Below are 26501 nucleotides of genomic sequence, written 5' to 3' on the forward strand. Positions count from 1 at the left end.
AATAAATATATAACAATCAAACGGAAACTTCCTCCGAACGTCATCCAGAGATAAAACAGAATCGAATACAGGATATGTTCCAATGACTAGAAGACCTCACCCCTCAATTCTGCATTCCTTCGTCCGTAGAAGAACGGAAGTAAAAGAGGGGGAGCGCAGAGCATATACATCATATACATTGATGGATGCTGGCAGCATGCGTAGTACCAAACCCCACCGGAGAAATAAACAACAATAAGAAAAAAGGGCAAACAGCCGCGAAAGTAACCGCAACACTTTTGTTTCCCAGAAACGATATCGAAGAAAAACCGTTGGACGCCGAATGGATGCTCCAAAATTAAATCAGTGACGATGATGTTCAAATCGAGGGGGTTGACGGATGCAGCGAAACCTCGCTACCTTAAGGGACGGATATCAAGGGACAAAGCGCCAACAAGTGTTGGGCTTTGCATTTAAAAGCCGGATCGCTTTTTCATCAGGGCTTTCCGCTCCTTATCCTTGGCTGTTTCAGGAGTTCTAGTTAGCTTTTGTTCAAAATGAAAATTGACCAATCGGTGAAGTAAAAAAAAAAAAAAAAAAAATAGAAAACTTACCCTCATCGTAGACCATGAACTCGTGCAGACCCTTACCAGCCGGAACCATGGGGAGCACAGGCACCTTCTTGTCGGTGACCACTTCCAGAAGAGCAGGGCCGTCGCTGTTGATGAGCCAGTCGAGCTTAGCGGGCACATCCTCAGGGGCGAGGACACGCTGGGCCTGGACGTCCATAGCCTCCGCCAGCTTCACAAAGTCTGGGTTCTTTTGGTGAGTGTGGGCATAGCGGTCCTCGTAGAAGAGATTCTGCCACTGAGTGACCATTCCCTGTTCCTCATTGTTTAGGACAATGACCTTAACACCAATGTTGAACTGCGCCGCGGTTGAAAGCTCGGTCAGGGTCATGTTGAACGAGGCGTCACCATCAATGTCGATAACCAGGGCATCGGGCCGAGCGACCTTGGCGCCAATGGCGGCCGGTAGACCATAACCCATGGTGCCGAGACCACCAGAGGTCACGATAGTGCGGGGGTGTCGCCAGCGGAAATGCTGCGCGGCCCACATCTGATGCTGGCCGACACCGGTAGCGATAATGGTGCGGTCCTTCATGTGCTCGGTCTGTCGGCTAAGCTCCTCAATGACGGATTGCGGCTTGATGAGCCCATCGGGGGTGGCCTTTTCGTAGTTCATAGGGAATCGCTTCTTCCAGTCGTTGATCTGCGCGAACCACTCTGGGCGCGTCGGTTTTTCCTTGACTTGAGGCAAAAGGAGAGCCAAATTGGCAGCCACATCACCCTCAACGGCCTCGGTCGCCTGGACGACCTTGTTGATGTTCTTGGGCATGATCTCGAAGTGAACAATGCCACCGCGCTTCTCCGCGGCAGCCAGCTTCGCCTGAGGAGCGAACTTGGTCACGTTAAGGGTAACACGGTCGTCGAATCGAGCGCCAAGCGCAATGATGAGATCGGCCTCTTGAATTGCCATGTTGGCGAAGGGCGAACCGTGCATACCCAACATGTACAAGGACTTCTCGTCCAGCTCGTCGAAGCCACCAAGACCCTGCAAGGTGGTGGTGACAGGGATGCAAGCCTTGTCGGCAAGCTCCTTGAGCAGCTTGGGGCCCTCGGGCAGAGCAATGACACCCTGTCCAGCATAGATGACAGGTTTCTTGGCAATGTTGATGAGTTCGGCTACGCGCTTGACGGCACCGTCCCGCTGCACCTTGCTCAGCTCACGAGCTGCCAGGGTGGCCGCACTAGGGTAAGAGGGCAGGGTGCTCGTCAAGGGAATTGCCTTGCGCAAGATACCGCCGGTAACGTCCTTGGGCAAGTCCACGAGGACGGGACCGGGGCGACCAGTGGTAGCAATCTCGAATGCCTCTTTGATGCGTCGAGGCAACTCGGCTACGTCCTTGACCATGACGTTCCATTTGGTGCAGGCCCGCGAGATACCGACAACATCAGCTTCCTGGAAAGCATCGGTGCCAATGGCGCTCGTTGGCACCTGGCCGCAAAAGACAACCAAGGGGGTTCCGTCCGAGAGGGCGTCCTGCATCGGCGTGATGACGTTAGTAGCACCTGGACCGGAGGTCACAAGCACGACACCAGGGAGACCCGAAGCTCGTGCGTAACCCTCAGCCATATGTCCAGCACCCTGCTCATGCCGGGGAAGAACGAATTCGAAATGCTTGGAGTTGTAGATGGCATCGAACACGGGGAGAATGGCACCACCGGGATAACCAACTGTACAAGAGCATCAGTAATCCTGCTGAATAGCCCAAAGGAAGCAGAATGAACGTACAAACATGCTTAACACCCTGTCGAAGCATCATTTCGTGGAAGATCTCTCCGCCGCTCAGGCCGACGAAGCTGTACAAAATCGCTCCAAGTCAGTATCGAGGATATGCTTCTGGTTGGAGACTATTCGAGCTCAAGGAGGAGCAGAAACGTACGAGTCATCCATAGCTGGGAGCTTTGAACCATGGAGCGGTTGCACATCATCCAGACTGCTTGCCTGGTTGAACGCAGGACTAGGAATTGGCCTCGTCTCACTGTATATTTGAAGTGACAGGTCAGCTACATTGCCTCTTCTTTCCTGATGCCATTGGTCCGAGCTCAATTAAGACTTACGGCGTGGCAGCAGCCGCAGTACTCTGACCACGGCGGGCAGCATCTCCGGTGTTCTTCTTTGAAGGCAGATTATTCGTCTGGAGAGCAGGAGAAATGGACGCAGCAATTGGCGAAGTCGAAAAGCGTCGTGATGAGGTCGGGCAGAAGGAATTTCGCCTCAGGGTGCGCAAAGCGCTCCGGGCCGGCATTGCTCGAATCATGGTGAAAGGAATATTCCCGGCGAGGGAGTAAATTTTCCTACCGATGCGGAGCCCTCGAGGCTACGAGACGAATGAGCAGCAACGTCTGCAGTGGTGAGTTGTCGTCGGATCGTCAAAGACGGGTTACTCTGGGGTCAAGATGGATATATTTCTCCTCGCTTGAGAGCTGGTGGTAGTGGATGATTCACACACACCAAAAGACTCACACTTTTTGACTCTTTCACTCTCTTTGACCTTTTTGTTGTGCCGGACCGAAGGACAGCCTCTCCTTGAAGCGGCAACGACAAAATTCTCGCTTTTCGCGAGCTCTGGACCAATCGATAGCGCCGCGATACCCAATTGAGAAAAGATCTTCAATGCCGCTCTGACAAGAGGCTGCTCCTTCCCCGCCAAAGTGCCACCGACATCGGCCAGAACACTAAATTCATTCTGTGATTGGCCGGATAAATGTAGTAGCTGTACTTTTTGACTCGTTTAGTTACTGCCTCGACCAAAGTACTTTTACTTCTTTCATCTCAACTGGATCCCGAGCTTTATTAGGTAAAGCGTCTTTTTTCCTGTCATCAAGGTAACGCGGAGAAAAGGGGACATATCAGTCTGAACAATACTATTCATCGCCGGTTATGCAGCGTACATATAAGCACTGGCAGGCAAGAAAAGAGTATAGAATCTAAACTCAAAAGAGGCATTTTTTTCAGGAGCTACATCTGGTCCTTGCACACGAAATGCAAATTTGGAGAGACAAACCATGATTCGATGATATTGAGTGCCAATAAAATACCCTGGGTAATTGTCCTTCAACCATTGGCGATTTCTGTATCAGTGTCAACGTGCTTTTCCCCGAACGAGGCTTACCCTAACAAGGGCAATACTTGGGGCCCCGTTTATGGCGCTTGTTTGGCGGGGTAATTGGCGTGATGACGCGGGGGAAATGTACTCCGTAGGAGGAGCGAGCGAGGATGTCGTTCGCATTCGGAAGGTCGGGACAGTTAATATCTGCAGACTTTCGCAACAATTCCACTCAATGTCCCTTTTCCGTCCCCGCTACATCCCTTGCGTGCCCCGGGATTGAATATCTCTAGCCATATTACCCCAGAATTATGTGGTTGCGCTCGTGCTCTCCTAGCCCGAAGAAACCTCCTTGAGCCCTTAGTAGGGTCCACAACCCGCAAAAGATACGTCAGAGCGTCTAGCTCCCGGGGTAGGATCTGCTCCCTACGGAATAACTGTTTGCGAAAAGTCATGTTATCAACGCATCGTCGTTCAACCCCTCCTGCTTTTCGCATATTTATAAATTCCCGCTTTTCTTTTCTGCTGCGGTCGTCGTGGCCAAGTCGATAAATTCAGCTCGTGTGCTGTATTTTAGCTCGCCGAAATTCTCCTTGACAAAGTCGTGTTTCTATACTATTGTGTAGTTTTGCTTTGTACTGCATTGAAGCAAGATGGATGTGCCATGGGCAACATCACTCAAAGATATTTATCCAGAAAGTGTCTGGGGTATCCAAAAACAGCGTTGGGAACATCTCTTGGCCAAATTCGAAGAACATTATGGGAGACCAGCGGAATTTGTCTCGCGAAGTCCTGGAAGGGTTAATATTATCGGTGAGGTGTGTCATCGATCAAGAGATTAGACATTATAATTGCACCCCGTAATCAACTGTGGGAAACTAACATCATGCTAGCATATTGATTACTCTTTGTACGAGGTTCTGCCCATGGCAGTCACGGCAGACTTGTTGCTGGCCGTTGCTCTCAAGCGTGGCTCACCGCAGCCGCGCTTCCGCATAGCCAACGTTCGTTCTGAAAAGTTTCCTGAGCGCGACTTTGGCCTAAACAATGAAGGCGACGTAGAGATCGATCCCTCGTCTCTGGAATGGTCCAACTATTTCAAGTCAGGCCTCCGCGGGGCGCTCCAGTTGCTTCGGAAAAATCACCCCAAGTTTGCACTTCAAGGAATGGACATCCTTGTGGACGGAACCGTTCCTAGTGGCGGTGGTCTCTCGAGCAGTGCAGCGTTTGTCTGCGCCAGCTCCCTCGCCGTAATGGTGGCTAGTGGTGAAGAGAAGGTGGACAAGCGCGAATTGGTTGAGCTCGCCATTGTTTCTGAGCGCGCGGTGGGAGTCAATTCTGGAGGGTCAGTTTTCTTTTGTCATTTTTTGGTTGTGCTTTGCTAATAAGGTCCGCAGGATGGATCAGTCTGCGTCCGTGTTTTCGATAAGAGGCAATGCTCTCTACGTATCCTTCAAACCAGAGCTGCGAGCGGAACCCATAAAGTTCCCTAACGTCAACCCTGAATTGACCTTTCTGATTGCGCAGAGTTTCGTAGCTGCGGACAAGCATGTGACTGCACCAGTGTGTTATAATCTCCGTGTCGTTGAGTGTAGCTTGGCCGCGGAATTTCTTGCCAAGAAACTAGGTCTCAAGCGTGCACTGCCAAAGGACACGAGCCCTTTGCAAGTCAGCCTTCGAGGTTTCCAGGATACTTACTTTGAAGAGATTGGCGGTATACAGGACAACAACCAAACCGTCGTGTCTGACTTTTCCAAGCAGTTGGAGGAGCTTGTTGAGCTCACCAAGCGGACGCTTACGCAAGAGGATGGCTACACGCGAGAAGAGATCTCCGCAATTGTGGGAATCCCGGTAGAGGAAATAAACCAGCGGTTTATGTCTCGTTTTCCAGTCCGTGCCGAGCGCTTCTTGCTTCGACAACGTGCGCTCCACGTCTTCACCGAGGCTCAACGCGTGCTGAGGTTTAGGTCTCTGTTGTCTAATCCGCCAAGTTTGGATGAATCGCTGCTGCGCAGCCTTGGCGCTCTTATGCAAGAAACACAAACTTCATGCCGTGAGCTTTATGACTGCAGCTGCCCGGAGCTCGACGAAATGTGTAAGCTTGCGCGCGAGGCAGGAGCGTACGGTGGTCGATTAACCGGGGCTGGGTGGGGTGGATGTTCCGTCCATCTTGTACCTTATGACAAAGTGGACGAGGTGAAGAAGATGTGGGAGACAAGGTACTACCGCCGGAAGTTTCCCAACATGGCAGAAGACAAGTTGGCTGAAGCTGTGGTAGTCAGCAAGCCGGGAAGTGGCAGTACAGTTTTCAAGGTCACGGGAAGAAACGTCCTATGAGTTATAAAGTCATCTCTTCCATACTCAGATTCCCTTTTCCAGTATTCATGATCCAGATACCATTATGGCACTAGATATCTACCGCATTTCCTGTTTTGTTTTTTGCTGCCTCAAGAATTGTCTATGGTCGTCGATTCGATTCTTCTGCTTGGGTTGTGCTCCTTCTCTTCCGAGATATTTCCCAGCATTTCCACTCTAGTCAAGACCGTTCTTTCCTGTTTAACATCGTCTTTGCTTCCGATCCCAAGCTCACCTGCCCAGTGCTTTTCTTCGATAAGCCCCTTACTCCCCTCCATCTCGATCCGTCCTGTCTGCTTCCCACCCTTTTTGTCGCGATCAGCTCTTTTGTCGAATTAATCAAAACTTCATTTCAAGAAAGAATCAACATCACAATCCTCTCACTTTCAAATCATCCATCTTCTTGTGCCTATTGCTCTTTACCAGTTCAAATGGAGGAAAATTATATTCGTCCACCTGCCCCGGCAGCTCAAAGCATGCTTAAGAGGCGAAGAATTCCTGTCTGGGCCATTTTTCCAGAGATTCCCGATACTGTCAACTTTTCCCCTCAGACAAATTCTGCTTCCCGTGAAACAACCTGTACCGTTATTCATACTGGTTCAGGAACTCAAAGTCAGTGGTATGGATACCGTGGCCAAGATTCACACTCAAAAGATGCACATATCAACTCCTCGGAGTCGATTCCTTGCTCAATAGCAAGCTACCCTACTTCGCGTTCCAGCTCGTCTAAGACTGCCCAGGTCTCTAAAGAACATAACCCAAGTCGAGGTTCAGATCCTTACAGCAGCCCAGGTGCAGGCAGCTTAACACGGGGTAAAAGTCCCTATATTGACTCACATACAGTCAGAGGCCACACTAACTCCTCCAAACAATGCCCTTCGCGGAAAACCCGAAGTTGGACATCTTGGGTCCTTCAAAGCAATAGCAGTTGGGCTCCAAATGCGCAAAGCGCCTCCTCCAAATCTCCCTCCACAACGTCATCGACTTTCGCCGAAAATTTCAAGCTTGAGCGTGCATTAGGGTGGCTTTCCAACCTCCCGTCGCCAGAGCCAAGCCCTTCGGCTGTGAACAAGACACAACCCACCTTTACTCGCCGTCATCAACCTCCTCCATCTTTCGATACCGTTAGGCTTCCTTCGCCTGTCTACCTGGGTGGACGTGCATCTTCAGCAGCAGCCAGCACACGTACCTTGTATCTCCCGACGCGTTCCGCTGATCCCTCAAGTTCAGCTTCAATCGACCTTGGCGCAGCACAACGGCATGTCCTTTTCAGCCAACCTCCCACAAGCCGTAGATGGCATTTCGGCTCCATACCAAGATTGGCAAAAGAATATCTCGACTGCCACATTCGACTCCAAACTCCGAGCTATATATCTGAGGAGCTCGGGCCGGAGTTGTCATCATCGTCCTCTTCCTCCACCTCGATCCTCGTTGTGGGAACTAAAGAAAGTGTCCCACTTGAAAATGCCTCCGTATCCAAGCCAGGGCTCCCAGGTAAGTCAATCATCTTCCGTCGTTGTCAACCCTTTCTCAAGTTTTGCAGATTCCACAGCGAAGGGAGTACGACCACGAAGTCTCTTGTCAAAGAATTCAGCGCGGCCGGATAGTACCTCTGTGGTAGAGGCAGAGGCAAAAAACGCCCCCGGTGACGAATGTTTGTATCCACCCCACCAGAATTAAGTCATGTAAATTCTAATGGAAGTGCAGTCTCTCTAGCTCAAAGATCGCCCGGCGAAATTCACTCGCAATCGGATGTGGCGATATCAGACCGTTTTAGAAAATGCTCAACAGACGAGTACAAGATGGAAAAAGCCCCAGGTAAAGGAAAACTTCATTTCCAAGTCATCACTGCTAATTTCATACAGATTATGCAGCTCCGTATGTAGGGCGATCGCCTCGCAGCGCAGCAATATCCGAATCCTCATGCAGGCGGACGGAAGAAAAAGACGGCATAACGGAGGGGCATTATATGATTTTGCAGCAACAAGACGCCAAAGGTATGACCCCGAAAGTATTCACTTTACCCAAGTGCTAATGTTGAAGAAGTTTCTGAGAAAGAATGTTCAGGCACTAGATCCAATTCAGACGAAAGCAAATCGAACGGTTCTCTCAATGTGGAAGAGCATGATGATTTCACAACGAAACCAGGTACGTGGTAATCTCCTCATTCACTAGGTTTTCTATGCTAACCCAACGGTAGGGTCCATTTCTCCCACACTAGACGCATCCAAGCACTCATCACCAAATTCCTCGAGAACGGATCGCACTCATCCTTACGGGCCGATCCTGCGGCCATGCCTGAGAGGTAAGTACTCTAGTCTATCATTCTTCGGAACAACGCTAACGAGATTCCAGAATTCAGCGCTTACGGGCCATACATAAGCAGTGGCCCGACTGAGCCACACCGCACAGGTAAAGTCGGCTTCTTTCTCACTTAGACCTACATTAATTGACGCTTAGCAGGTGGTGTGGCTCAGAGTGTTCACAACGAGGGGGCCGGCAAGCTGGCCTTACGGCCCCCTCATGGGCGTTACGGTAAGTCAGGAGACTATTTCACTGGCTGGCTATCTCAAGCTGATAAGATAACAGTCACTCCTATGAGGGACTCGCCCGTTGGCACCGCACAATGCGGCAGCCAACATGGCTCAGAAGGAAGCGGCCCTTCTGGTCCACCCCCGGGGGAGATTTCATCCTCTGACTCCCCCGGGGAACCGCACCAAGGGCCACGGTCCCTTGGTGTGGATTCAGACCCGAGAGCTCGAAATAGCTTGTTTCGAGCTCTCGGGTCTCCCTCTCATGCGTCAACCATGAGAGGGGAGCTCGAGCCTGACTGCGCTTCTAGCCGGTCAGGCTCGAGTAGTAGGATCCTAGGATCGAATTTGATCCTAGGATCCTCTGAAGCCAGGACATTGGACTGGCTTCTGCATTGGGAGGGGTCTTTGCACCCCTCCCAGTGTGCTTTGGCGTCACCGCCTTTGGGTGACGCCGAAGCGATCCCCGGGGAAAACTTCCCCGGCGGTCACAGCGGGTCCTCCACGGAGGCCGCCGCCGTTCTCGCAACTCCCCTGAGGGCACTGATCCCTCGGGTGCGGAGAACGGCTGCGTGGAGTGACCCGCTCCCTGACCCACCCCGGCCCTTGTGGCCGGAGGTGAGGGGTAGAGGGGGCCTCTTTGAGAGGCCCTCCTCTCGTGCTGCATCTGTCCCACCGACGATGCCGTCCGACTTGTTCGGACGTTCCTCACCTGTGCCTGGGCCAGTTCCAAAGCCTTTGGCATTGGCGTATTCGCCACTCCCCGGACCAGTGTGTCCGGTCAACCCCGACATTGCGTACGGGGTATGGGAGCGGCTGGAGGAAGGCGGCTTGCGAGAGCCGCCTTTCGAGGCCGCTGGGAGTGGGGAGGACCCCAACCCCCGGTTCCGGGTCTCCCCACCACGGAGCTCCGACGTCTCATTTAAGACGATTGGATCAAACCTCCGGCGGTGGTGGAGAAACGGATCCTGGGCCATTGCGTCTCTGGGGTCGCGGCTAACGGTCAGTACGCCGTCGTGGCGCTGGCCTGGCCCTTCCCCAGAGCACACACCACCAGAGTCAGTGTCTTCACTGGCATTTTCTAGCTCTGGTGGTGGGCCCAGCTCGTCAGGCGCGGCTGCCGGTGGTGCTGTGCATCAGCATCACCACTATCCGCGCCTGACTCGCGGCCGCGTCCGGCTTCATAATGCCATGGACGCGGCGGCCAGCCTTCCGGGCCGGCTCCAACCCAGCGTCATTGCGCTGCTCCGCGCGCTAGAAGCCGTGGCCCGTTTTGTGGCCCGGCTTCTGGCGTACGTTGCCAGAGCACTTGGGGATGACATCCCCAATGCCTGGCGACGTCGGTGGCGCTGGGCGAGCTTCCTGCAGTTTTGGCAGGACCAGATGGAGCACGGGTACATTGAAGGAGCGATTCAAACGTTCCTTTGGTCGTGCCCGGCGCTCCTCTGTGGGTCGCCCTTTTGCTGCTGCGACCCAGAGTAGACTTTTTCGTAAAGTCTACTCTGGGTGGTCAGCCTGGTCACTGGCCCACTAAGCCCCTTTTTGCCATGTCTGTAGAAGGGACGAGAGGCGGTGGCAAGTGCAGTTAGCAGCCAAGGGCGAAGTCCCGGGTGGTGAGCTCGGTTTATGGTATTGCCAATGGTAACTGGCCCGTGTTGACAGGCACAGGTGAGGAAAGCACACCAATTTCAACCCCTCCGCGGGTTCGGCATGGTAGTTTACGGAACTTTAAGGATTCGGGCTGTTGTTGTTTCTTTTATGTGTTTATGGTTTTTTGGTGAGGGGAGAGAGGGGAAAGCGGAGCGGGAAGGGGACAGGTGGGGCAAGGGGAGCCGGGGATTATGGCGGATACGGGCCGAGAGTTAAAGCGTGTATCACTGTACCTCTAATCACAAGCCGCAATCGAAGACTAGTAGACTAGTAGAACGCATGGCGCGCCGTTGCCAGTTATTATTTACTTATTTTGGTTTGGAATTTCATGCCAACTTTTAACTTGATCTTGGAACGAAGTCCCGAGGCTCGCTGGATTGAGGTACCTGTTAGTTATCTCATCTCCAAGTGACGAAGCTACATTACCTGCTTTGGCAGCCGAAATCAGCGGCGTTTCACCATTGGCTCAATGGTCTAGTGGTATGATTGTCGCTTTGGGTTTTGCAATTGTTTGTTGACGCCGCTTTGGCCTCATCTTACTGCTTGTAACTTGAAATTTGGATGTGACAGGTCCCGAGTTCGATCCTCGGTTGAGCCCTCATTTTTTTGACCTTTGTGTGTTTTTTGTTTTTCTTTTTCTCTTTTGTTTCGTTTTTCCCTTTATTATTTGAGAAAAATAATAAATCCTCATTTCTCTCGTATGTTATTATGGGGGGGTGATTATTGTTTTTTTATCTCCTTGGGCTTTTTGGTCAATATACTGCTATAGCCTATTATAATGCTTTTCGGACTGACGTAGGCTGTAGCTTTCAATAGGAAGTTAGGAACCCTCCAATGATCGATCAATAAGATTATAGGAGTATATCGAATGCCCAAGCACCGTGGTCCGTGCCAGTCTTAACTGGTTTGGATGTCCTACTGAGAATGGATATATTTATCACTTACTAGATGTTGCTTGACAGTTGATACATGCCTGAGGCAGGATGTTTCATCCTTCAAAGTGCGAGTTGTTTCCTAAAACTAACCTGCATGCCTTAACAACTAACAACCACCACCATATTTACTAGGAGAATTTTCACATTTGTACATTTTGTATATTACTAGAACATGAATATAGTAGACATTGACATTGACATTGTTAGAAAAAAAATTCAAAAAAAATAAAATAAAATAAAAACAAAAGGGAACTGGAGCTAATATCAGGCCTTTAGCTCCCGTTCCGCAAGTGGATTGACGTTATCTGGGACAGTTTGCTCCAGTGTCCTCCAACCAGCCTGGTCTCCCCATTTTTTCAGCAAGGACAAAGGCAGCGTGAAATCGGTGGTGATGCTAAGTTTTGTCGCGTCTGGGAAATCTTCGACAAAGTGATGCTGGGGGTACAACCTGCGCATGATTGCAAGTATGTCGTTCCAGTTGCAGTTTTCTGCCCAAGCCTGGAGGCGCTCGTTTTTGACTGTTGGATCTAAAATGGCAGCAACATGCAGCAAGGCAACGTCCTTGACATCGATATGAAAGGCTATTTCCAGGATCCCGTTAGTTTCAATCATAGAACAGCGAACACTTTCCACACCACTTCTCAAAATGGGAGTACATAGCAGAGGGACCAAAAGATATACTTACTAGCCGGGAAACGTGCAATGTTTGATACATTTCCATCCCATAGATACCTGAGCCAGGCCCCCACCGACTCAAGATGGGTGTTGTTGAGTGGTTCACCCATAATCATAGAAGGGCAGACAGAGTTGACCCTAAAGTGTGGGGCCTTTTCCTCGACAAACTTCCATACAGCCTTCTCCGCCGCGACTTTGCTTGCCATGTAGACCATGCTGCCTTGTGTGTTCTGATCATGAGGAGGCGGTGGAGGAGACCAAGCAAGCTGGGTGGCTTTGTCATTCCACGTGTTCCGGTCGACATGTGTTGTGTTCCCAGGCACGGACATGGTGACGGCTGCGATTGAGCTGGTATAAACGAAAGCCTTCACTGATGGCTCCTTGAGGGCTGCCTCCATAATTCGGACGGTGGCCGCTACGGTCTGAGGAATGACAGTTTCCGGGTCCGGTGCGAAGGTGACAACGGATGCCACATGGGCAATCGCCGACACTCCCTTCACGGCATTGTCGTAAACGCCATCGGCGGTGAAGTCTTGAATTTCGACAACCTCAAAGTCACCGCGTTCTGCGTAAGTCTTGAAAGTATCGTTGATGACCCAGGATGTCCTCTCCAGGTCCCTGACGGTACCTCGTACCTTGAAGCCGCGCGCCAACAGCTGGCTGGCTACATGGGAGGCCACGAAGCCATTGACGCCAGTGACAAGGACACGAGATCCCTCGGGGATAGCTATCTTGGTTGATCCAGGCATGGTTGAAAATGTAAGAAATGAAAATATTTTGAAAGATATCTGAGGCTCGGGCTGTTTATGTTCCTGAATACTGATGAAGTTGCTAATGAATGCTCAAACTCATTGCCCGGAAATGAGCCAAGATTTATAGATCCCCAGATTGAAGACATTGTGTGATTTATAATCCATCTCGGTCAATACAACCGTCAACCTGTTTCCTCTGCATCTGACAAATCAAGCTTGTGCTCCAATCTGGTGGTGGATGATTCTTCCAAAAAAGGAAGGATCACTTCTTGGCGAAAAGTGAGACTAAATGCAGGGGTGTCAATACCGAAGATCATACATGCAACAATATCTAGAGAATATTCGCTGGTGACAAGTCCCCAGGTTTGACGCATGGCGTTTTGCTTTTCGTTTTCATGCCGGATATAATAGACAGAAATATATTATTTTATGAAGAGCTTAGCCACTCAAATCGCCCAAAAGTGACAGAAAATTAAGCATATAACGAAGTTTAGAGACCATGAAATGCACCGCCGCATGGAGCGGATGGAGCTTGATCCGGCAAACCAGGCAGCATTCCTAATTCACTGACGAAGTCGTGGAAGACAAGCTCAAGAAAACCATCAAGCCCAAGGGTCGCAGGCCCGCCATTGAGCTCTACCATCCTGATTGCGCCGCGCATATGGTTTCTAGCCATGAGTAGATCACCCAGAGCTATCTATAGCATTTGTCAGCTATGGGAAAGGATTCAATATATATATATACAGATGAGTCCCACCTCATCCAATGTTAATACTATAACCTGGGCGATTGTTGAGTCGCTGAATTTTGACGAATGATTTGCAGTGATGGACAGGTTCAAGCTCCCTACACAGGTCACCTTATACTGGAGTGCGAGCTGGGTGAGCTCACGGCTCTTAATTTGGTTGTAATGATAGATCATAGAAAGATGACGACTTGCAACAAGCAGGATACCGCTGAGAAAGCCTTCATTCATAAGGGCGAGGCGGACCCATTCCGTACACATTCTTTCTGCGTAACTTCTTTGCTTACTGAGTTTTTTGCAGTGGGTAATCGAGGCGGGAATGACCATTTTCACATCTCAAGCAAGTGAGCATTAGAACACCCCGGTGTCACAATAATCCCAATGTTGAAAACTTACAATGGTGAAACAAAGGGTATTCAAAAGGCTTGACAGGGGCCGGAAAAGTCTCGTGTGCGTCAAGTCGATTCACCAAAAGCGGGCTTGTGGAGCTCGACAGAACGCCTAAGAGTTCTGCATCTGAGATCGCGGCATCAGGTTCCATAGAGGAGGTCGAGGTTACGTCCTCCCCACCCTGGTCATTCTCTGTAGCACCCTCCTTTTGAACCGGTAGCCTCAGCTGACGGGCCTTGGCCGCGTGATAATCTCGAGTCCGACGGAGCCTCGCTCTGGCATGTGCTGTGCGCGCTCTATGGGAAGAGATGATATGCTGCTGCAGCTTCCCAGTCGCGGCAGAACCACCCGGTTGAAATCCGTTGACAAACTGTATTTTATTGAAATTAATCGACGACATCGTTCGTCCTCAGCATGGTAGTGTCTCGAGTGGGCTTCAGGGATGTTTAACATCATGCGAAAAAAGCCTCGGCCCAAGATCCCAGACCATCGGGATGGTGGGTTAATCTTCCAATGCTTTGAACTCTGGATTTCTAATTTTTGATCTAGCGAAGAAGAACCAAGGCAACGGCGATCTCTTCTGGTGATGACCAACATTCTTCCTAGCAACGAAGCTAAAAATATAAAGTTAAGCTATGCATTTGCCAAGACTTGATCCTTCCATTTCAGGAAAGGTTCCCTGTTGGATCGGTCTGGGTTAGTAATCCATGGCAAAACGTTTGACCGAGGTTGTGTATAGTGACGGTAATCAACCCGTTTCAACATCGTCGAACCAGTAATCGTGATAGATTCTCTCCGCAAAGAGCTTAGATGATTTAAAGTAAAATCATAGTACTAATACTAGAACGCAGGTTGAATTTGCCAAGCGAAGAATCAATGGCTGTTTCATCTTCATTAAAAGAAAGGATTGTTGGGATTATTTTCAACAGCACAGGAAGTTTGTCCTTGCACCGAACAGACGTGCACTCGGGATGTTGAATAATATGAAATCCAATGGTCGATGAGAAGGACCGGAAGAGCCATCTCACCAATCACATTCAAGGTTTAATACCTGTGACGGTCAGCCGGTTGTCCAAATGATGCGTTTGTGATCCCCAGCATTTGCAAAGACGGAAATTGTTGAGTGTTTTGAGTCACAGGGCATTATAAAAGGGTCGGCTTTTTGTATGGGGTTTGAGACATCTCAAGAGATTTTCAATTCGGAATCAATTTTCATTTTCTATTCAGAACCCGTCCTCAGTTTATAAACATCTCTTGTCCTCTTCACTCGCTTTACCGCAACGATATGCCTCTTTGGCGCATTTACCATGCCACTGGAGCCATTGCTCCTCCTGACCAGGCCAAATTAGCCCAGCTCATTACCGACCTCTACTCGAAGCCACCTGCGACCCTTCCTGACTTCTACGTAGACGTTATCTACGTTGAAGTGCCGACAGACAAATTTTTTGTGGCCGGAAAACCTCGAAACGATTTTGTCAGATTCAGCATTGAGCATCTTGCCGTCCAGCTGGATAAAGATCCCGTTCGTATGGTTCGTTTCCACGAGGCAATCGACCGTGTTCTCATTCCATTCCTAAACGAGCGAGGCCTTGAATGGGAGTATAGCGTTGTCAATGGAATCAGAGAAGAGTGGAGAATCAATGGATTGGCCCCTCCGCCCTTCTTGAGCGATGCAGAGCGTTTGTGGGCAAAGGAGGGACGTGCGGTGCCATATTGAGTCTCTTAGCAGCATTTTCAAATTTTCGCATTGCGGCTTGACTCGGATCAAAGCAGTTGAAAGGGCAGCGGGCTCACTCATCTCTGCAATAGTTACATTTTTGCAAATGTATTTAGATTGTCCACGGTTCTACCTCCTTTAAAATCTATGTATCCGCATTGCGCAATGGAAATGTTTCCTTGCAGTCTTTCACTAGAACTCGAATCACCTTCAATATTCATTCAAAATGACTGCTTGACTCCCAGCGACAAATTATATCAGTGCTTTTACTTTGCAACCAGGTAAAGAAAAACTTCCCGTCGAGCCTAACTTCCACTACGATGCCAAGAGGCATGCTGTACTTATATTTGATTTTTGTTTTTCCTCCCAAAATGATATAGTTAATTCAAATTTGATTAAGGGTTCAGTATGACAGAAGAAGCCTAGAAGGCAACGACGAAGGAAACAAAGAGGCTCCAGACCACATGATCAGCACCATGGATAAGGTATAGCGCCAGATGGCAGGTGAGACATGCACCTCTAGCGCAGTTTAATAATTCACCATCGTTATCGAGTCAGGGTACCCTGGAGGTTTTGCTTTCCGCCAACCAAGCAAAGCACGAGGACTATCAGGCCACGTATGGTAGTCTCATTCTTCAGAAGCAATGGTAAAGAAAGTAAGATATCATGACAATGGCATAATAAGTCGTCATTGTTTATCGGTTAACGTTGATAATGGGTAATAGTAGTAGAAACAGTAATCGCTATGGTGGTGGTACTAAGATTTGTTGACAAAAAGAAAAGTGAAAACATGGAAAAAGGTAGGGAAAAAAAAGCCAGATTCAATCAGTTCGCCGACGTGGGTTCCGAAACGAGATAGAGCAAAGGAGAAATCATGGTCGAGAACTAAACTAGAATTTACCCGCGCGTTTCGCGCAAATACACACCACCAGCGTACTGTAGCAGAAAAAAACATGGTTGCGCGATAAGCGCAACAGACGCAGTAGAGCGTGTGACGAACAAACATGCCGTGAGAGATCCTGCCTTGATATAAATCGACAAGGGCGAAATGAAAACGAAAATTGGAAAAAAATAAGGGCAACAGGAAGAGATAACACAAGGGAAAGGACCTCTTAAAAGAGATCAAAGCCCTTTTGGGAATTCGGAACAAGAGACAAGTTCGAAGAAATTCATCGAGGACAGGTTTCAAATCAGAGACTCCTGTTGAAAACGTCATAGAAATCCTGACAAAACTTGAGCTTGCGAGACCAGAGTAAGAGCCCATTATGCACGTCTCATGGATAGCCAGCAAGCAAAAAAAAAATTCAAACCTGAAGCAAATCCCAGAGACCCATTTGAAGAACCCAGAAAAGAAAACGCGGGTGCCAGAATTTTTTTTTAAAAAGCTCTCGAAGACGCCCCAAATGCAGGAATGCTATTGCCCGGAATTGGACTGCCTATTTCGCCAGGAGCTATGCTTCTCCGTTGACGGGCACCAAAGGGCAAGTCTGTATCGGCCTCGTATCGAACGCGTGGCCGAGCACCACTACCAGCCTCTCCTGGTCCTTCATCTTTGAGGATGAAGGAGCCGCCTCCATTTTGCAAGTCACCTTCGGTCTCACATATGTCGAGCATGTCTTTCATCAGGATGGGAGGTTCATGGCCAGGTCGGCTCCGGTTAACCTGTTCAAGGACGTCCTGGACATCATGAAACCCGTCTCCACCTTTGGTATTGGCCGTAAGTTGCTTGCAGGCTTGGCACGTCATTAGACGAATAGTTACGGGCCGTGAATTGCTGGACCGGTGCTGTGCGCCCATCAAGCCAAATGCCGAGGGATTCGACCATCCTGACCCTTAATTCAGACATGTCAGCTGGTGCTTTAGGGAAAAAAAAAATTATCATGAGCGAGAAGGCAAATCTTACCAGGCAGACTAGATGACAGGCCGGCGCCAGGCAAGTCAGTGGTGCCAAATGAAGAGGTCGGAGCTCCCCATCCCCACTGGGGCCGGGCGCCCATCTGGCTGCCAAAACCGAAACCTCCAAGTTTGCCTGCTACAAAAGCAATTGAACTGTTAGCTCTAGATATCTCAAGAAGGTAAATGCTCAGAAAACCTACGTTCGGCAAATAACGGCGAGGAGCCAAAATTGAGACTAGCCGCCCGCGGAGGAGCAGGGGGCGCGGCACTTCCTCGCCGATTGTCGGCCGGTTCTGCTGGGAATGGCTCGTCACTGTCGTCCAAGAGTGCGCTGCTGCCCAAAGCGCTGCTGAGGTCGTCAATATCGGATTTGATAGGCTTGTCTTCTTCACCTCGCTGGTTCGGTGCCACACTTGAGGGTCGCTGGATAGGAGCCGGTCGACCAATTGGAAGACCTGTCAAGGCAGGATGGGGATTTTCGAAGCTGGAACGATCGAATGACGCAGATGGCCCTCGTGAATGGGAATGGGTCGGCATAGCGTCTCTCGCCATTCCGTATCCTGGTGATGCATTTGAACCGCCAATGATATTTGATAGCTGGTGAGGTAAACCATGAGCAGCATCCATCGGACCACGTCCTTGAGGCATCCTCATCATTCCGTTAACGCCAGGCGGAATTCCTGCCCCAGTTGGAGGCATGTACGGTCTGTATTGCGGACCAATTGGAGATGGTTGATGGGGGTACAAAGGTACATCATGACCAAGAGGTCCTCGACTAAGACCGGGCATTAGGGGTGCTTGGCTCGCTGGGAAGCCGGCGAGGCCGAGCGGTGAAATATTGGGGAAACCTGGAGCTTGCTGGGGATGAATGCCTGGCGGAGCACCTAGCACAGGCATGGGAGATGACGGTTGGGAGTGCTGCAAAGGTGGAGGTTGGGTTGTTGCCTTTCCAGGAGGTCCAATAGGTCCAAGACCAGTTTGATGTTGGAGAACAGGATTGCTAGACGGAGTGCCAGGAGTGGGAACTGCATTTCCCTGAGTAGACTTCGGAGATGAGGCGTGTGATCCTTGTTGAGACATTTGGCGTGGTCGCACTGGAGTTGAGGCTTTAGGGACAACGGGAGTGGCAACTTGAGGATGCGGTGATTGCAGGCCGGCAGGCTGATGGGGATGATGCAATCCGGGGGGTAGGGGAATGTTGCCCGGTTGAGAAGCTCTTTTTTGCGCCTGTTGAGGAGGTGCTGATGATATCGCATGCGCTGATTGACGGGCATGCTCCTCTTCCTCCCTCCTAAGTCTCTCCCGAGCTTCCTGCTCGGCCTTAGCCTTCGCTTCTCTCTCCTTGCGCTCCCGTTCCTCTTGGTCCTTCTTTGCGCGCGCTTCCTTTTCTTTAGCCTCGCGTTCCGCTCGCTCCTTCTTGGCCTCTTCGCGTTTTTTCTTTTCTCGCTCTTTTTGTTCTCGCGCTTTTCGCTCAGCTTCCACCTGGCGTTCACGCTCTTCCCGCAAACGTCTTTGCTTTTCCGCCTCCCTGCGTTGCTTTTCTTCCTCCTGTGATTTTCGTTCCGCCTCACGCTTCTTCCGTTGCTCCTCCTTCTTTTGGCGCTGCTCCTCAAGGCGTTTCTCCTCGAGTGCTTTTGCAGCTGCCTCCTCGGCCGCCTTTTCGGCTTCTTTTCGAGTACGCTCTTCTTCTTTTGCCAGCTTCTGCTGTCGTTTTTTATCCTTTTTCTTTTGAGCCTCACGCGCTTTCTTAGCTTCTCGTTGAACATCAAGGCGCGATTCCTCTTCTAATTCTTCGAGGAGCTTCTGTTGTCGCTCTCGGGCCACTTTCTCCCGATATGCCGTGAGGACTCTCTGCTCGAACATGCGAGCCGCGAAGATCTGAAACATTCGCCGACCTTCTTCCATTCTCTGTTCTTCTGTCATCGTATCCTATTTCAGGCCACATTAGCAAAGTCCAAGCAGACGATATGATCTTGCCGTAAAAAATGTCTTTTTCCGTACCATTTCGTCGTCATCATAGTCCTCTTCCTCTTCTTGGCTGTCATATTCCTCTTCATCCTCATCGTCATATTCATCCTCTTCAGGGAGAGGTCCGTGGTTATGCCCTGCGTGAGAATGCTGCATGCCAATGGAAGAGTGAGACAATGCCGAAGCTGCATACTGTGCTTCCTCTTCCCGTTGCATCCGGCGCTCAGCGAGCTGTTCCATCATCTCGATGAATTTTTTCCCGTCGTTTTTCAGCAGATCATCTGCCACAGTTAAGATTCCACCTGCATGCCGTTAGTTTATTGGTTGGCGGGTCGATACTTCGCGGGGAATTGTTTCTCAGTCCTGACCTTGAACTGTTAGGCTGTTGCCAAAGTTGAAAAAGTCGGCGGCGGGTCCTCGAGGCTCCTCCTCTGGTTCCTCGTCACTGTACTCTTCGTCGTCTTCGTCACTGTATTCATCTTCTTCGGCTTCCTCGTCGTCTTCCTCATCGCCTAGTTCACGTATTCGACCGTGAGAAGAATGCGGCGGGTGGACCAATGGGGGCAATCGGTCAGGTGGTAAGCGCCCAATCGGGTGGCCATACCGTCTCGGGGGTGGCATCATTGGGCCGCCGTCCTCGATGCGGGTCTGCTGATGATTGGCGTACTGCTCAAGTTCCTCGTAGTAGGCGTCGTAAAGAACTTCCAGTTCCTCCTCAATAGCGGTCCTCTTACGGCCACAGACAGTGCAGCTACATGAATGCTTCTGTTGCTCTTTCATCTTCCGTAAAACGGCTTCCTTCTCTACTTTGACAAGTGATCGGCGTTCATCCTCGCCCAAGGAGAGCCAAAAATCCTTGATCCGTTCCCGTTCCTCCTGTGTCGATGTATTCCAAATGCGATCCTTGTGAGCAGACCGGAGGGCGGATGCTGCAAGCGGCAACGGCGGTGGCGGTGGTGGGAAATGCGCTTGAGAGCCGGATGGAGTTGATATGGAAGTAGCGCTGCCTGGAGCAGCAGCGGAGTGCGATCTCCGCTTATTCTTCTTCTTCTTTTTGGAGCGCTTGCCAGCGCTCGCCAGCATATGGCTTGTCTGGAAGCCACCGCCGTTTACCCCCGCGGCGTCATGATAGATGGGTTCGTCATCATCGGAGTCGTCAATGTCTTCCGCGTGGGTGGCCTCCAGGTCTTCGTCGCCTTGGCTGCCGCCATCGTCAAGTTCGGATTGAAGGGGCTGAATCTGAGAGGCTGGGTGCTGCTGCCGGCTCGTCTGGCTTGACGGAACACGTCCAACTTCAACGAAACTGGCCTTGAGCGCATCGCCATTGCTCAAGGTCTGCTCGGCGGCAAGGCGAGCCGCTTGCTTCTGACGTCTCTTTTGCTTCTTCCGGTTCACAGAGACAGTAGCTGAATCGCGGGTTGAAGCAGCAATGTTTCCACTGGCTTCAGCTCCTGTTGTCCTAGGATTCGTCATGTTGATTTTTGGTTGGGTACCGTTGATGACCGGGGCACCTCTCGCGTTTTGCACCATCACGGTTGGCGATCGATGTTCGGCAACCTAGAGAGACGGCGTTTCTGGATCAGCCTCGGCGGGAGGTAAAAGCATGCGCAAGGACACACTCGATAACGCTCGTGGTATCCTACTCACGGCGACGGGTGGGGACAAAAGGCTTGAGCAACAATGGTCAAATGCCCCTCCAAATGGGCAGCTCGCTTCTTCAAGGGTTCTCGTCAGTTCGGTCCACCACCAAGGCTCCCTAGGCGGCCAAAGGTGACGGAATAGGGTAAGATAACCACGAAAGTGTGGCGGAGATACTACTTATTACGCCTATAGACCAAAGATATCGATCCTCGAGGGTCAGAAGACGGTAAAAGCGGCGGACATGAGCAGAAGAAGGAGGTTGATGGTGAACGTGAAGGCGGTCGAGCAACAGAGACATTGGCCGGGATGAGAGGCATGCCTGCTCCTTTGGGAAATGTTAGCGAGCCAATCATTTTCAGCAGAGCGTCTTCCGTGGCGACGAGATCACTTGTCCTCTAAATGTTTGGTTGCATCTTCCAATATAAATCTCCTGCAGAAAAGCAAACTGCCAATTACTTTGAATCAGTGTGCTTGCTAAGTACCGTTTCCCAGACTGCATGGCAACCTCACGGATTATTGCAAACGCGATTGTTTGTGGCGGAATATACTCCGTAAGATCACCGCGTATCCAATACGCCACCGTCATGCGGCTTCATTATATATTCAACTACTTGATGTATACATGAGATTCCCCTGTCTGTCAGGAATAGTATTCATCTAATGTAAATATTCGTGATGATTTTCAACCAATCTAACTTTGTTCAATGTAAACATCGCTTCGCTGTTGTGGATTGAGCATTGCAATTTTCCTGACTTTGACCTAAATAACGTACCGGAGTAGTTATGAAATAATACCGCGATACAGGAACCACTCACTCGTTAGCGATAGATATACAGAATCACAGTTATAAATTGCAGTTATAATTAGCGACTTTATAGATCGGATTGGCGCGATAGACGCCCTATACTCCCACTCCGTCTTGTAGCAGGAAGGCAATAAGTTGATGTTGGTCGATGTTCTACGCTCTTACTCTCAGACCCCAAACCACACACATATCATTATCCGTCGCCAGCCAACTTGTTCTCTTCTCGACCACCTTCGTTTCCATCATTCCATTCCATTTCCATTTCTATCTCGCCCAATTCCTCATCCTCCTAGCGCCTCCAATTTGCTCTTCCCCGCTTTCTAGATATTATTAATCTTGATTATTCCTTTTATCCTCACTACTTACGAATTCTCACACAAAGTCAGATAGGTGGTAATATTTCGACCACGGTTAGAAACCGTTAGCAATAAACAACATTTCGAGAGGTCCACTAACTATCAAAGCTCAGAGCGAACAGAGGCCGGCAGCCGATCATTTCCTCGATCCGCCTGGCGGTTAACTCACGCTCTGGCTCGAACGGCGACAGCTAGTACCTGCTTCGCTTTGCCGACGCACCATTTTCGTACTTCCTGCGAAGGTTCGGACACGAGAGCGAGGGGAGCTTAGCACAGCCCACACCCCGGTCACTTTCGCGGCGTCGATACGACTCAGCCCAAAACCCGCCGGCGGAGAAAGGGACCACGGAGTCCCAGGAGGGCCCTTTCTCAGTAAATTGAGTAAACGGTCAACCCACTGAACAACCATCGTCCCTACCGGCCAACCTGCCGACCCTCAGCTACGGTTTCAAAACACTCTCAGGTCTAAGAGATTCTGCATTTTACCATAGACTTGGTTGCGAAAGCCTTTACTCGCAACTTCAATACAAAGCACGCACGTCTCTCTGGGCCTCAATTGTCGAATTCCTCTACAATACTTTCCTCCAAATCTCGACTTACGTACCTTGTCTCTCGGCGGTCGCTTTCCACTTGTCTCCCCCGACATTCGCCCTTTTGACGCTGTTATCTGACGCCAAATTACGATAATTCCCTTCGACAAGCTTGTTTAAATTTACACAGCTGTCTCCTCAACGCAATCGGCCGGTAGCCGTAGGCAGCCGTCGTAGACCACGACTGAGGACGTGGTCAATTGAAAACCCAATAGGCGGGAAACCAAAATGTCGCAGGCGGGACAAAATGTTATGCGAAGGTATGTAAGATTGGGCTTTTCATAGCGGTTACGCCGCATATTTACTTTACCTTACTGTTTTTCTGGCGTGAACTCGAATAAATCCATGGATACCACGAACTGCGATGCTTCGAATTACGCTATCGCAAGCAGTACTACATATAAGATGCCCTTCTTTCGTTCAAGAGCGTACAATGACATCTTGAATCCTCGCGGCTTGGATGATTATCTGGCAAACATACATAGTTTTCAGTTGTTCTCACGTGGCGGATTTAAATATAGTCATTCTAATCTGGGGTTTATTTGCAGGAAACTGGTTATCATTGGAGATGGTGCCTGCGGAAAAACGAGTTTACTCAGCGTATTTACTCTTGGATATTTCCCAACAGTAAGTGTCCCCCTTGTCGCAGCAAAGACGGCATTTAATAAAGCTAACGGGCTCTTTGCAGCATTATGTACGTCATCCGTTGTCCTTTTCGAGACGCGCCTTTCGCAGGCTGAGTTCCGATCACTGCTCTATCCCCACCGTCGTACTAATGCACCTGCCTAGGTTCCGACAGTGTTTGAGAATTACGTGACGGACTGTAGAGTGGACGGCAAGTCTGTCCAACTTGCATTATGGGATACGGCTGGCCAAGAAGATTACGAGCGTTTACGACCTCTTGCATATTCAAAGGCACATGTCATTCTTGTTGGATTCTCCATTGACACACCGGATTCTCTTGACAATGTCAAACACAAGGTAGGCAATCACCGAGCGTTACTCGCCGACATGCTCTCATGGCATGCTTGGAATAGATACGTGAAACTGACACCGTTCGAAAAAAAAATTAGTGGGTGGAAGAGGCCACGGAGCGATGCCCAAATGTCCCGATTATTTTGGTTGGCTTGAAGAAAGATCTTCGCGAAGATCCGCTCGCCGTTGAAGAGATGCGTAAAAAGTCACTGAGCTTTGTTTCGAATAAGGATGCCCACGATGTTGCACATGAGATCGGCGCCCGACGATATCTTGAGTGCTCCTCCTTGACTGGAGAAGGCGTGGACGATGTTTTCGAAGCGGCCACTCGAGCAGCGCTATTGACCTTTGAGAAGGGAGAGAGTACTGGATGCTGCGTCATCTTATGAGCCGAGCTCATCAATACCTTTCGCAGCTTGGTCTCAAAAGCTTTACTTTGTAACCTTTTCTCCCGCCACAATTGCCTTTGGCGGAGGGAGCCGCGGTAATGGATCATCTACTTGCATGTAATGCACAGATCAGCGTCTGTGGGAAACGATCTAGCCGAATATGTTGGAACAGCAAAACAATCTCGAACATACGACATATACACCTTCGTTCTCGTTATTATATGAGGAAGAGCGCGAAGAGATGGAGTGGAGGAAAAGTCCGTCAACTTTTATTTTTATCACGTTACACATGCGGCAGAGATACACCCTTTTATTGTTATATGCATTCCTTTTTTGAACTGATGGATAAATGTCTGCTTTGTTCTGCAAAAATGATTCTTTGCATATTTGTTCTCTGACAATTTCAAGACATTCGCGTCGTCTTTCCTTTATATTTTGAACTTCTATTTTTCTTCACACGTCACATACATCTCCTTTCCTTAATTGCAGCTGCACTCTTAGCTTTATATTTTCCTTGGATCTACTCTTTCATTGTGGCGGAAATGTGTGGTTTTTTCCTCTCCTTTTTATTTCATCTGTCTTTCAATTATCTTCATTTTTCGTATTCGCCGTCATTTCCCATGTGAGCGGCGTGTTTTGATCTTTTCCTTTTTCTCTGAACTCGTGGCATGGCATGGCTTCTAATGCATCTATCGGTTCCACATCTCGTATATTGCATTGCTTGGCATGACATGACTATGTCTTTTTCTCCTTTCCTTTACATTTCAACACGGTCAATCTGTCTTACTAGTAACACTTTCTAGGTTATTAATTCATTTTACATTTTTGTTCTCGACCTAGACTATTTCTTCAGACTATTTCTTTCCTAATACAGCTTTCCTTCTACCAATAAACATGAATTTCGAACCATTTCTTTCTCGCTCTGAATTTGACTCGACTTGACTTGCTTATGTGAATTTAGCAGAGATATTTCCCTTTAAATGCAATTGTCCAGCTATATATAGATCATAAAGGTAAATCTACATGCAATGCTTATAAACGTTAAGACGAAAAAGGTAAAAGAAAAGAAGATAATAATATACACATCCAGAAAAAGAAAGGGAAAAGCCCTGCAGTCCAATTGGGTCCTTTTGCAGCTTGCTCCATGATTTTCTCCCCAGCTAAATCGCCTTTATTTTTTTTCCCCGCCCCTCAGCTCACTATTCTTTTCGCTTCCATCTTCTTTCCATATAGAAAAGACCCCCCTTCACAGCCCTGCGCGTGCATCGCGGCTCCCGCAAATTAGGATATAGATAGAAACCAGAACCTAAAATTCCAGCAATAAACAACTCGTCCCTTAGTATCTTATCTGGTCCATCCCTCATTGAATCCATCCCGCGGCGGTCCGTCCGTCTGCAGACGGGCATACTCGACAGGCACGCCCTGCCAGATGCCCTTCTTGGACTGGGACGCGCGGAAAAGGCGAGCACCCTCGGGCCCCGAATGGGCGCGCAGTTCCTCGCATGCGTCGCGCATGGAGTTGTATTGTCGCTCCAGGGACCGCTCTTTGGCCTGCAGCTGCTGGCGCCGGTACAGGAGCCAGGCACGGTGAATCGTCCAGTGGCGCAGCGAGCGTAGGCGAGAGAAGCGCAATGGGCGCGGAGTCATAGGGTGCATGAGGTGGTATCGGATCAGCGCTGGATTGGAGAAAAGAGAGAAAATTGTCAGTTATAACTTGTCTTTTTCCTAGGATTGGCTATTTAGGAGCAGCAGGAGGAGGGGATATAGAGAATAGTTGCGTACTTATCCGTTTGTCTGTCCTAGGACGGCCCTTGTCTCGGGCCATGGCGCGAGGAGTGCTTGAAAAGGGCGCCGCGGCGTGTCGGGTCAGAATTGAGGAAGAAGGAGAGGAAGGTTTCCATAATGATGAGAAGATTGTTGACGAGGAAGAGGAGGAGGTAATTGAGGGAGATGGTCGGAAAAGTGACCGGAAACTCGAAAGGACGTTCATTGTAGCGTGTGTGTGTGTGTGTGTGTGTGTGTGTGTGTGAGAGAGGTTTATAGAGCCTTGATGGAACTTTTGCGGAGGGCGCTTTGCTGTGTTTCTGTCGTCGAAGAGATTTTCTTTTCGAAAACGATCCTACGGAACAAAGCCTTTTGTATTTTGCGTCGGTGATGAGGTGCAATTGCTCAAGGATATGCGTCTCGTATCCCGGATGTCGGTTTGTTCGTAAACGCCCAAGACTCGATCGACTTCGGCTTCTTCGGTGTTGCTTGCGGAGAGTGGAAATCCTCCTCCTTGGTACAGAATCTAGGTAATAGTGAAGACTCTGCTGCGCTTGCGAATCCGTTCGTCTTCACGGGAGTAAAGTCCACGGAGGCGCGGGCGCTTTTCGTTCGTTCCCTTTACTGGACTGCGGAGCTGCGAGGTCGAGTCACGCTGCACTGTGCATCCGAGTTGGTGATATAGAACGGTTCTCGCCAGCAGTTGAATGTGCT

General features: G+C 49.8%; 9 protein-coding genes and 1 non-coding gene across 10 annotated transcripts; 5 read left to right on the forward strand and 5 right to left on the reverse strand.

Moving 5' to 3' along the window:
* Window positions 1-345: 345 nt before the first annotated feature.
* On the reverse strand, window positions 346-2720 carry L228DRAFT_41043 (acetolactate synthase). Its single transcript, XM_018336568.1, has 4 exons — window positions 2664-2720; window positions 2335-2584; window positions 594-2276; window positions 346-502 (listed from the first exon to the last, which is right to left on the reverse strand). Exons 2-4 carry the CDS (start codon window positions 2363-2365, stop codon window positions 453-455), a joined length of 1764 nt encoding a protein of 587 aa, XP_018185350.1. The 5' UTR covers window positions 2366-2584; window positions 2664-2720; the 3' UTR covers window positions 346-452.
* A 1585-nt stretch (window positions 2721-4305) lies between these two features.
* On the forward strand, window positions 4306-5989 carry L228DRAFT_214778 (galactokinase; the record flags this gene model as incomplete). Its single annotated transcript, XM_018330049.1, has 3 exons — window positions 4306-4470; window positions 4546-4997; window positions 5050-5989. 3 exons carry the CDS (start codon window positions 4306-4308, stop codon window positions 5987-5989), a joined length of 1557 nt encoding a protein of 518 aa, XP_018185351.1.
* A 225-nt stretch (window positions 5990-6214) lies between these two features.
* L228DRAFT_41104 (hypothetical protein) lies at window positions 6215-8497 on the forward strand. Its single transcript, XM_018336569.1, has 6 exons — window positions 6215-7501; window positions 7551-7661; window positions 7715-7825; window positions 7873-8004; window positions 8075-8155; window positions 8208-8497. The coding sequence occupies exons 1-6, from the start codon at window positions 6439-6441 to the stop codon at window positions 8387-8389; spliced, it is 1680 nt and encodes a 559-aa protein (XP_018185352.1). The 5' UTR covers window positions 6215-6438; the 3' UTR covers window positions 8390-8497.
* A 2154-nt stretch (window positions 8498-10651) lies between these two features.
* Window positions 10652-10786, forward strand: L228DRAFT_t124. Its single transcript has one exon. It is a non-coding gene; the product is annotated as a tRNA-Pro (tRNA).
* A 389-nt stretch (window positions 10787-11175) lies between these two features.
* On the reverse strand, window positions 11176-12789 carry L228DRAFT_285732 (putative NAD dependent epimerase/dehydratase). The gene is made up of 2 exons (XM_018336370.1): window positions 11809-12789; window positions 11176-11704 (listed from the first exon to the last, which is right to left on the reverse strand). Exons 1-2 carry the CDS (start codon window positions 12545-12547, stop codon window positions 11388-11390), a joined length of 1056 nt encoding a protein of 351 aa, XP_018185353.1. The 5' UTR covers window positions 12548-12789; the 3' UTR covers window positions 11176-11387.
* A 158-nt stretch (window positions 12790-12947) lies between these two features.
* Window positions 12948-14258, reverse strand: L228DRAFT_285733 (hypothetical protein). Its single transcript, XM_018336371.1, has 3 exons — window positions 13692-14258; window positions 13308-13630; window positions 12948-13247 (listed from the first exon to the last, which is right to left on the reverse strand). The coding sequence occupies exons 1-3, from the start codon at window positions 14083-14085 to the stop codon at window positions 13041-13043; spliced, it is 924 nt and encodes a 307-aa protein (XP_018185354.1). The 5' UTR covers window positions 14086-14258; the 3' UTR covers window positions 12948-13040.
* A 325-nt stretch (window positions 14259-14583) lies between these two features.
* L228DRAFT_250890 (hypothetical protein) lies at window positions 14584-15559 on the forward strand. The gene has a single exon (XM_018333427.1). The coding sequence runs from the start codon at window positions 14971-14973 to the stop codon at window positions 15400-15402; it is 432 nt and encodes a 143-aa protein (XP_018185355.1). The 5' UTR covers window positions 14584-14970; the 3' UTR covers window positions 15403-15559.
* Window positions 15560-16779: 1220 nt separating this feature from the next.
* Window positions 16780-20739, reverse strand: L228DRAFT_271120 (hypothetical protein; the record flags this gene model as incomplete). Its single annotated transcript, XM_018335489.1, has 5 exons — window positions 16780-17234; window positions 17306-17434; window positions 17499-19227; window positions 19300-19568; window positions 19635-20739. The coding sequence occupies 5 exons, from the start codon at window positions 20737-20739 to the stop codon at window positions 16780-16782; spliced, it is 3687 nt and encodes a 1228-aa protein (XP_018185356.1).
* Window positions 20740-22683: 1944 nt separating this feature from the next.
* On the forward strand, window positions 22684-24103 carry L228DRAFT_41169 (GTP-binding protein-like protein rho2). The gene is made up of 5 exons (XM_018336570.1): window positions 22684-22919; window positions 23208-23286; window positions 23348-23353; window positions 23449-23640; window positions 23733-24103. Exons 1-5 carry the CDS (start codon window positions 22888-22890, stop codon window positions 24021-24023), a joined length of 600 nt encoding a protein of 199 aa, XP_018185357.1. The 5' UTR covers window positions 22684-22887; the 3' UTR covers window positions 24024-24103.
* An 850-nt stretch (window positions 24104-24953) lies between these two features.
* Window positions 24954-26265, reverse strand: L228DRAFT_41244 (hypothetical protein). Its single transcript, XM_018336571.1, has 2 exons — window positions 25806-26265; window positions 24954-25699 (listed from the first exon to the last, which is right to left on the reverse strand). Exons 1-2 carry the CDS (start codon window positions 26011-26013, stop codon window positions 25368-25370), a joined length of 540 nt encoding a protein of 179 aa, XP_018185358.1. The 5' UTR covers window positions 26014-26265; the 3' UTR covers window positions 24954-25367.
* Window positions 26266-26501: the final 236 nt, after the last annotated feature.

This window comes from Xylona heveae (assembly GCF_001619985.1).
Source record: "Xylona heveae TC161 unplaced genomic scaffold L228scaffold_12, whole genome shotgun sequence".
NCBI classification, from domain to species: domain Eukaryota; kingdom Fungi; phylum Ascomycota; class Xylonomycetes; order Xylonales; family Xylonaceae; genus Xylona; species Xylona heveae.

Coding starts and splice junctions, on each gene's coding strand:
- L228DRAFT_41104 (XM_018336569.1), top strand. CDS start 6,439: ATGGAGGAAAATTATATTCGTCCACCTGCCCCGGCAGCTCAAAGCATG. Junction 7,826..7,872: donor CAAGATGGAAAAAGCCCCAG/GTAAAGGAAAAC, acceptor AATTTCATACAG/ATTATGCAGCTCCGTATGTA. Junction 8,156..8,207: donor TGATTTCACAACGAAACCAG/GTACGTGGTAAT, acceptor ACCCAACGGTAG/GGTCCATTTCTCCCACACTA.
- L228DRAFT_41043 (XM_018336568.1), bottom strand. CDS start 2,365: ATGATGCTTCGACAGGGTGTTAAGCATGTTT. Junction 2,277..2,334: donor ACAGGGTGTTAAGCATGTTT/GTACGTTCATTC, acceptor GCTCTTGTACAG/TTGGTTATCCCGGTGGTGCC. Junction 503..593: donor GTTCATGGTCTACGATGAGG/GTAAGTTTTCTA, acceptor CTCCTGAAACAG/CCAAGGATAAGGAGCGGAAA.
- L228DRAFT_285733 (XM_018336371.1), bottom strand. CDS start 14,085: ATGTCGTCGATTAATTTCAATAAAATACAGTTTGTCAACGGATTTCAA. Junction 13,631..13,691: donor ATACCCTTTGTTTCACCATT/GTAAGTTTTCAA, acceptor CACTTGCTTGAG/ATGTGAAAATGGTCATTCCC. Junction 13,248..13,307: donor TAGTATTAACATTGGATGAG/GTGGGACTCATC, acceptor CAAATGCTATAG/ATAGCTCTGGGTGATCTACT.
- L228DRAFT_41244 (XM_018336571.1), bottom strand. CDS start 26,013: ATGAACGTCCTTTCGAGTTTCCGGTCACTTTTCCGACCATCTCCCTCA. Junction 25,700..25,805: donor TAGGACAGACAAACGGATAA/GTACGCAACTAT, acceptor TCTCCAATCCAG/CGCTGATCCGATACCACCTC.
- L228DRAFT_250890 (XM_018333427.1), top strand. CDS start 14,971: ATGCCTCTTTGGCGCATTTACCATGCCACTGGAGCCATTGCTCCTCCT.
- L228DRAFT_41169 (XM_018336570.1), top strand. CDS start 22,888: ATGTCGCAGGCGGGACAAAATGTTATGCGAAG. Junction 22,920..23,207: donor GGACAAAATGTTATGCGAAG/GTATGTAAGATT, acceptor GTTTATTTGCAG/GAAACTGGTTATCATTGGAG. Junction 23,641..23,732: donor TTGACAATGTCAAACACAAG/GTAGGCAATCAC, acceptor AAAAAAAATTAG/TGGGTGGAAGAGGCCACGGA.
- L228DRAFT_285732 (XM_018336370.1), bottom strand. CDS start 12,547: ATGCCTGGATCAACCAAGATAGCTATCCCCGAGGGATCTCGTGTCCTT. Junction 11,705..11,808: donor CATTGCACGTTTCCCGGCTA/GTAAGTATATCT, acceptor TCCTGGAAATAG/CCTTTCATATCGATGTCAAG.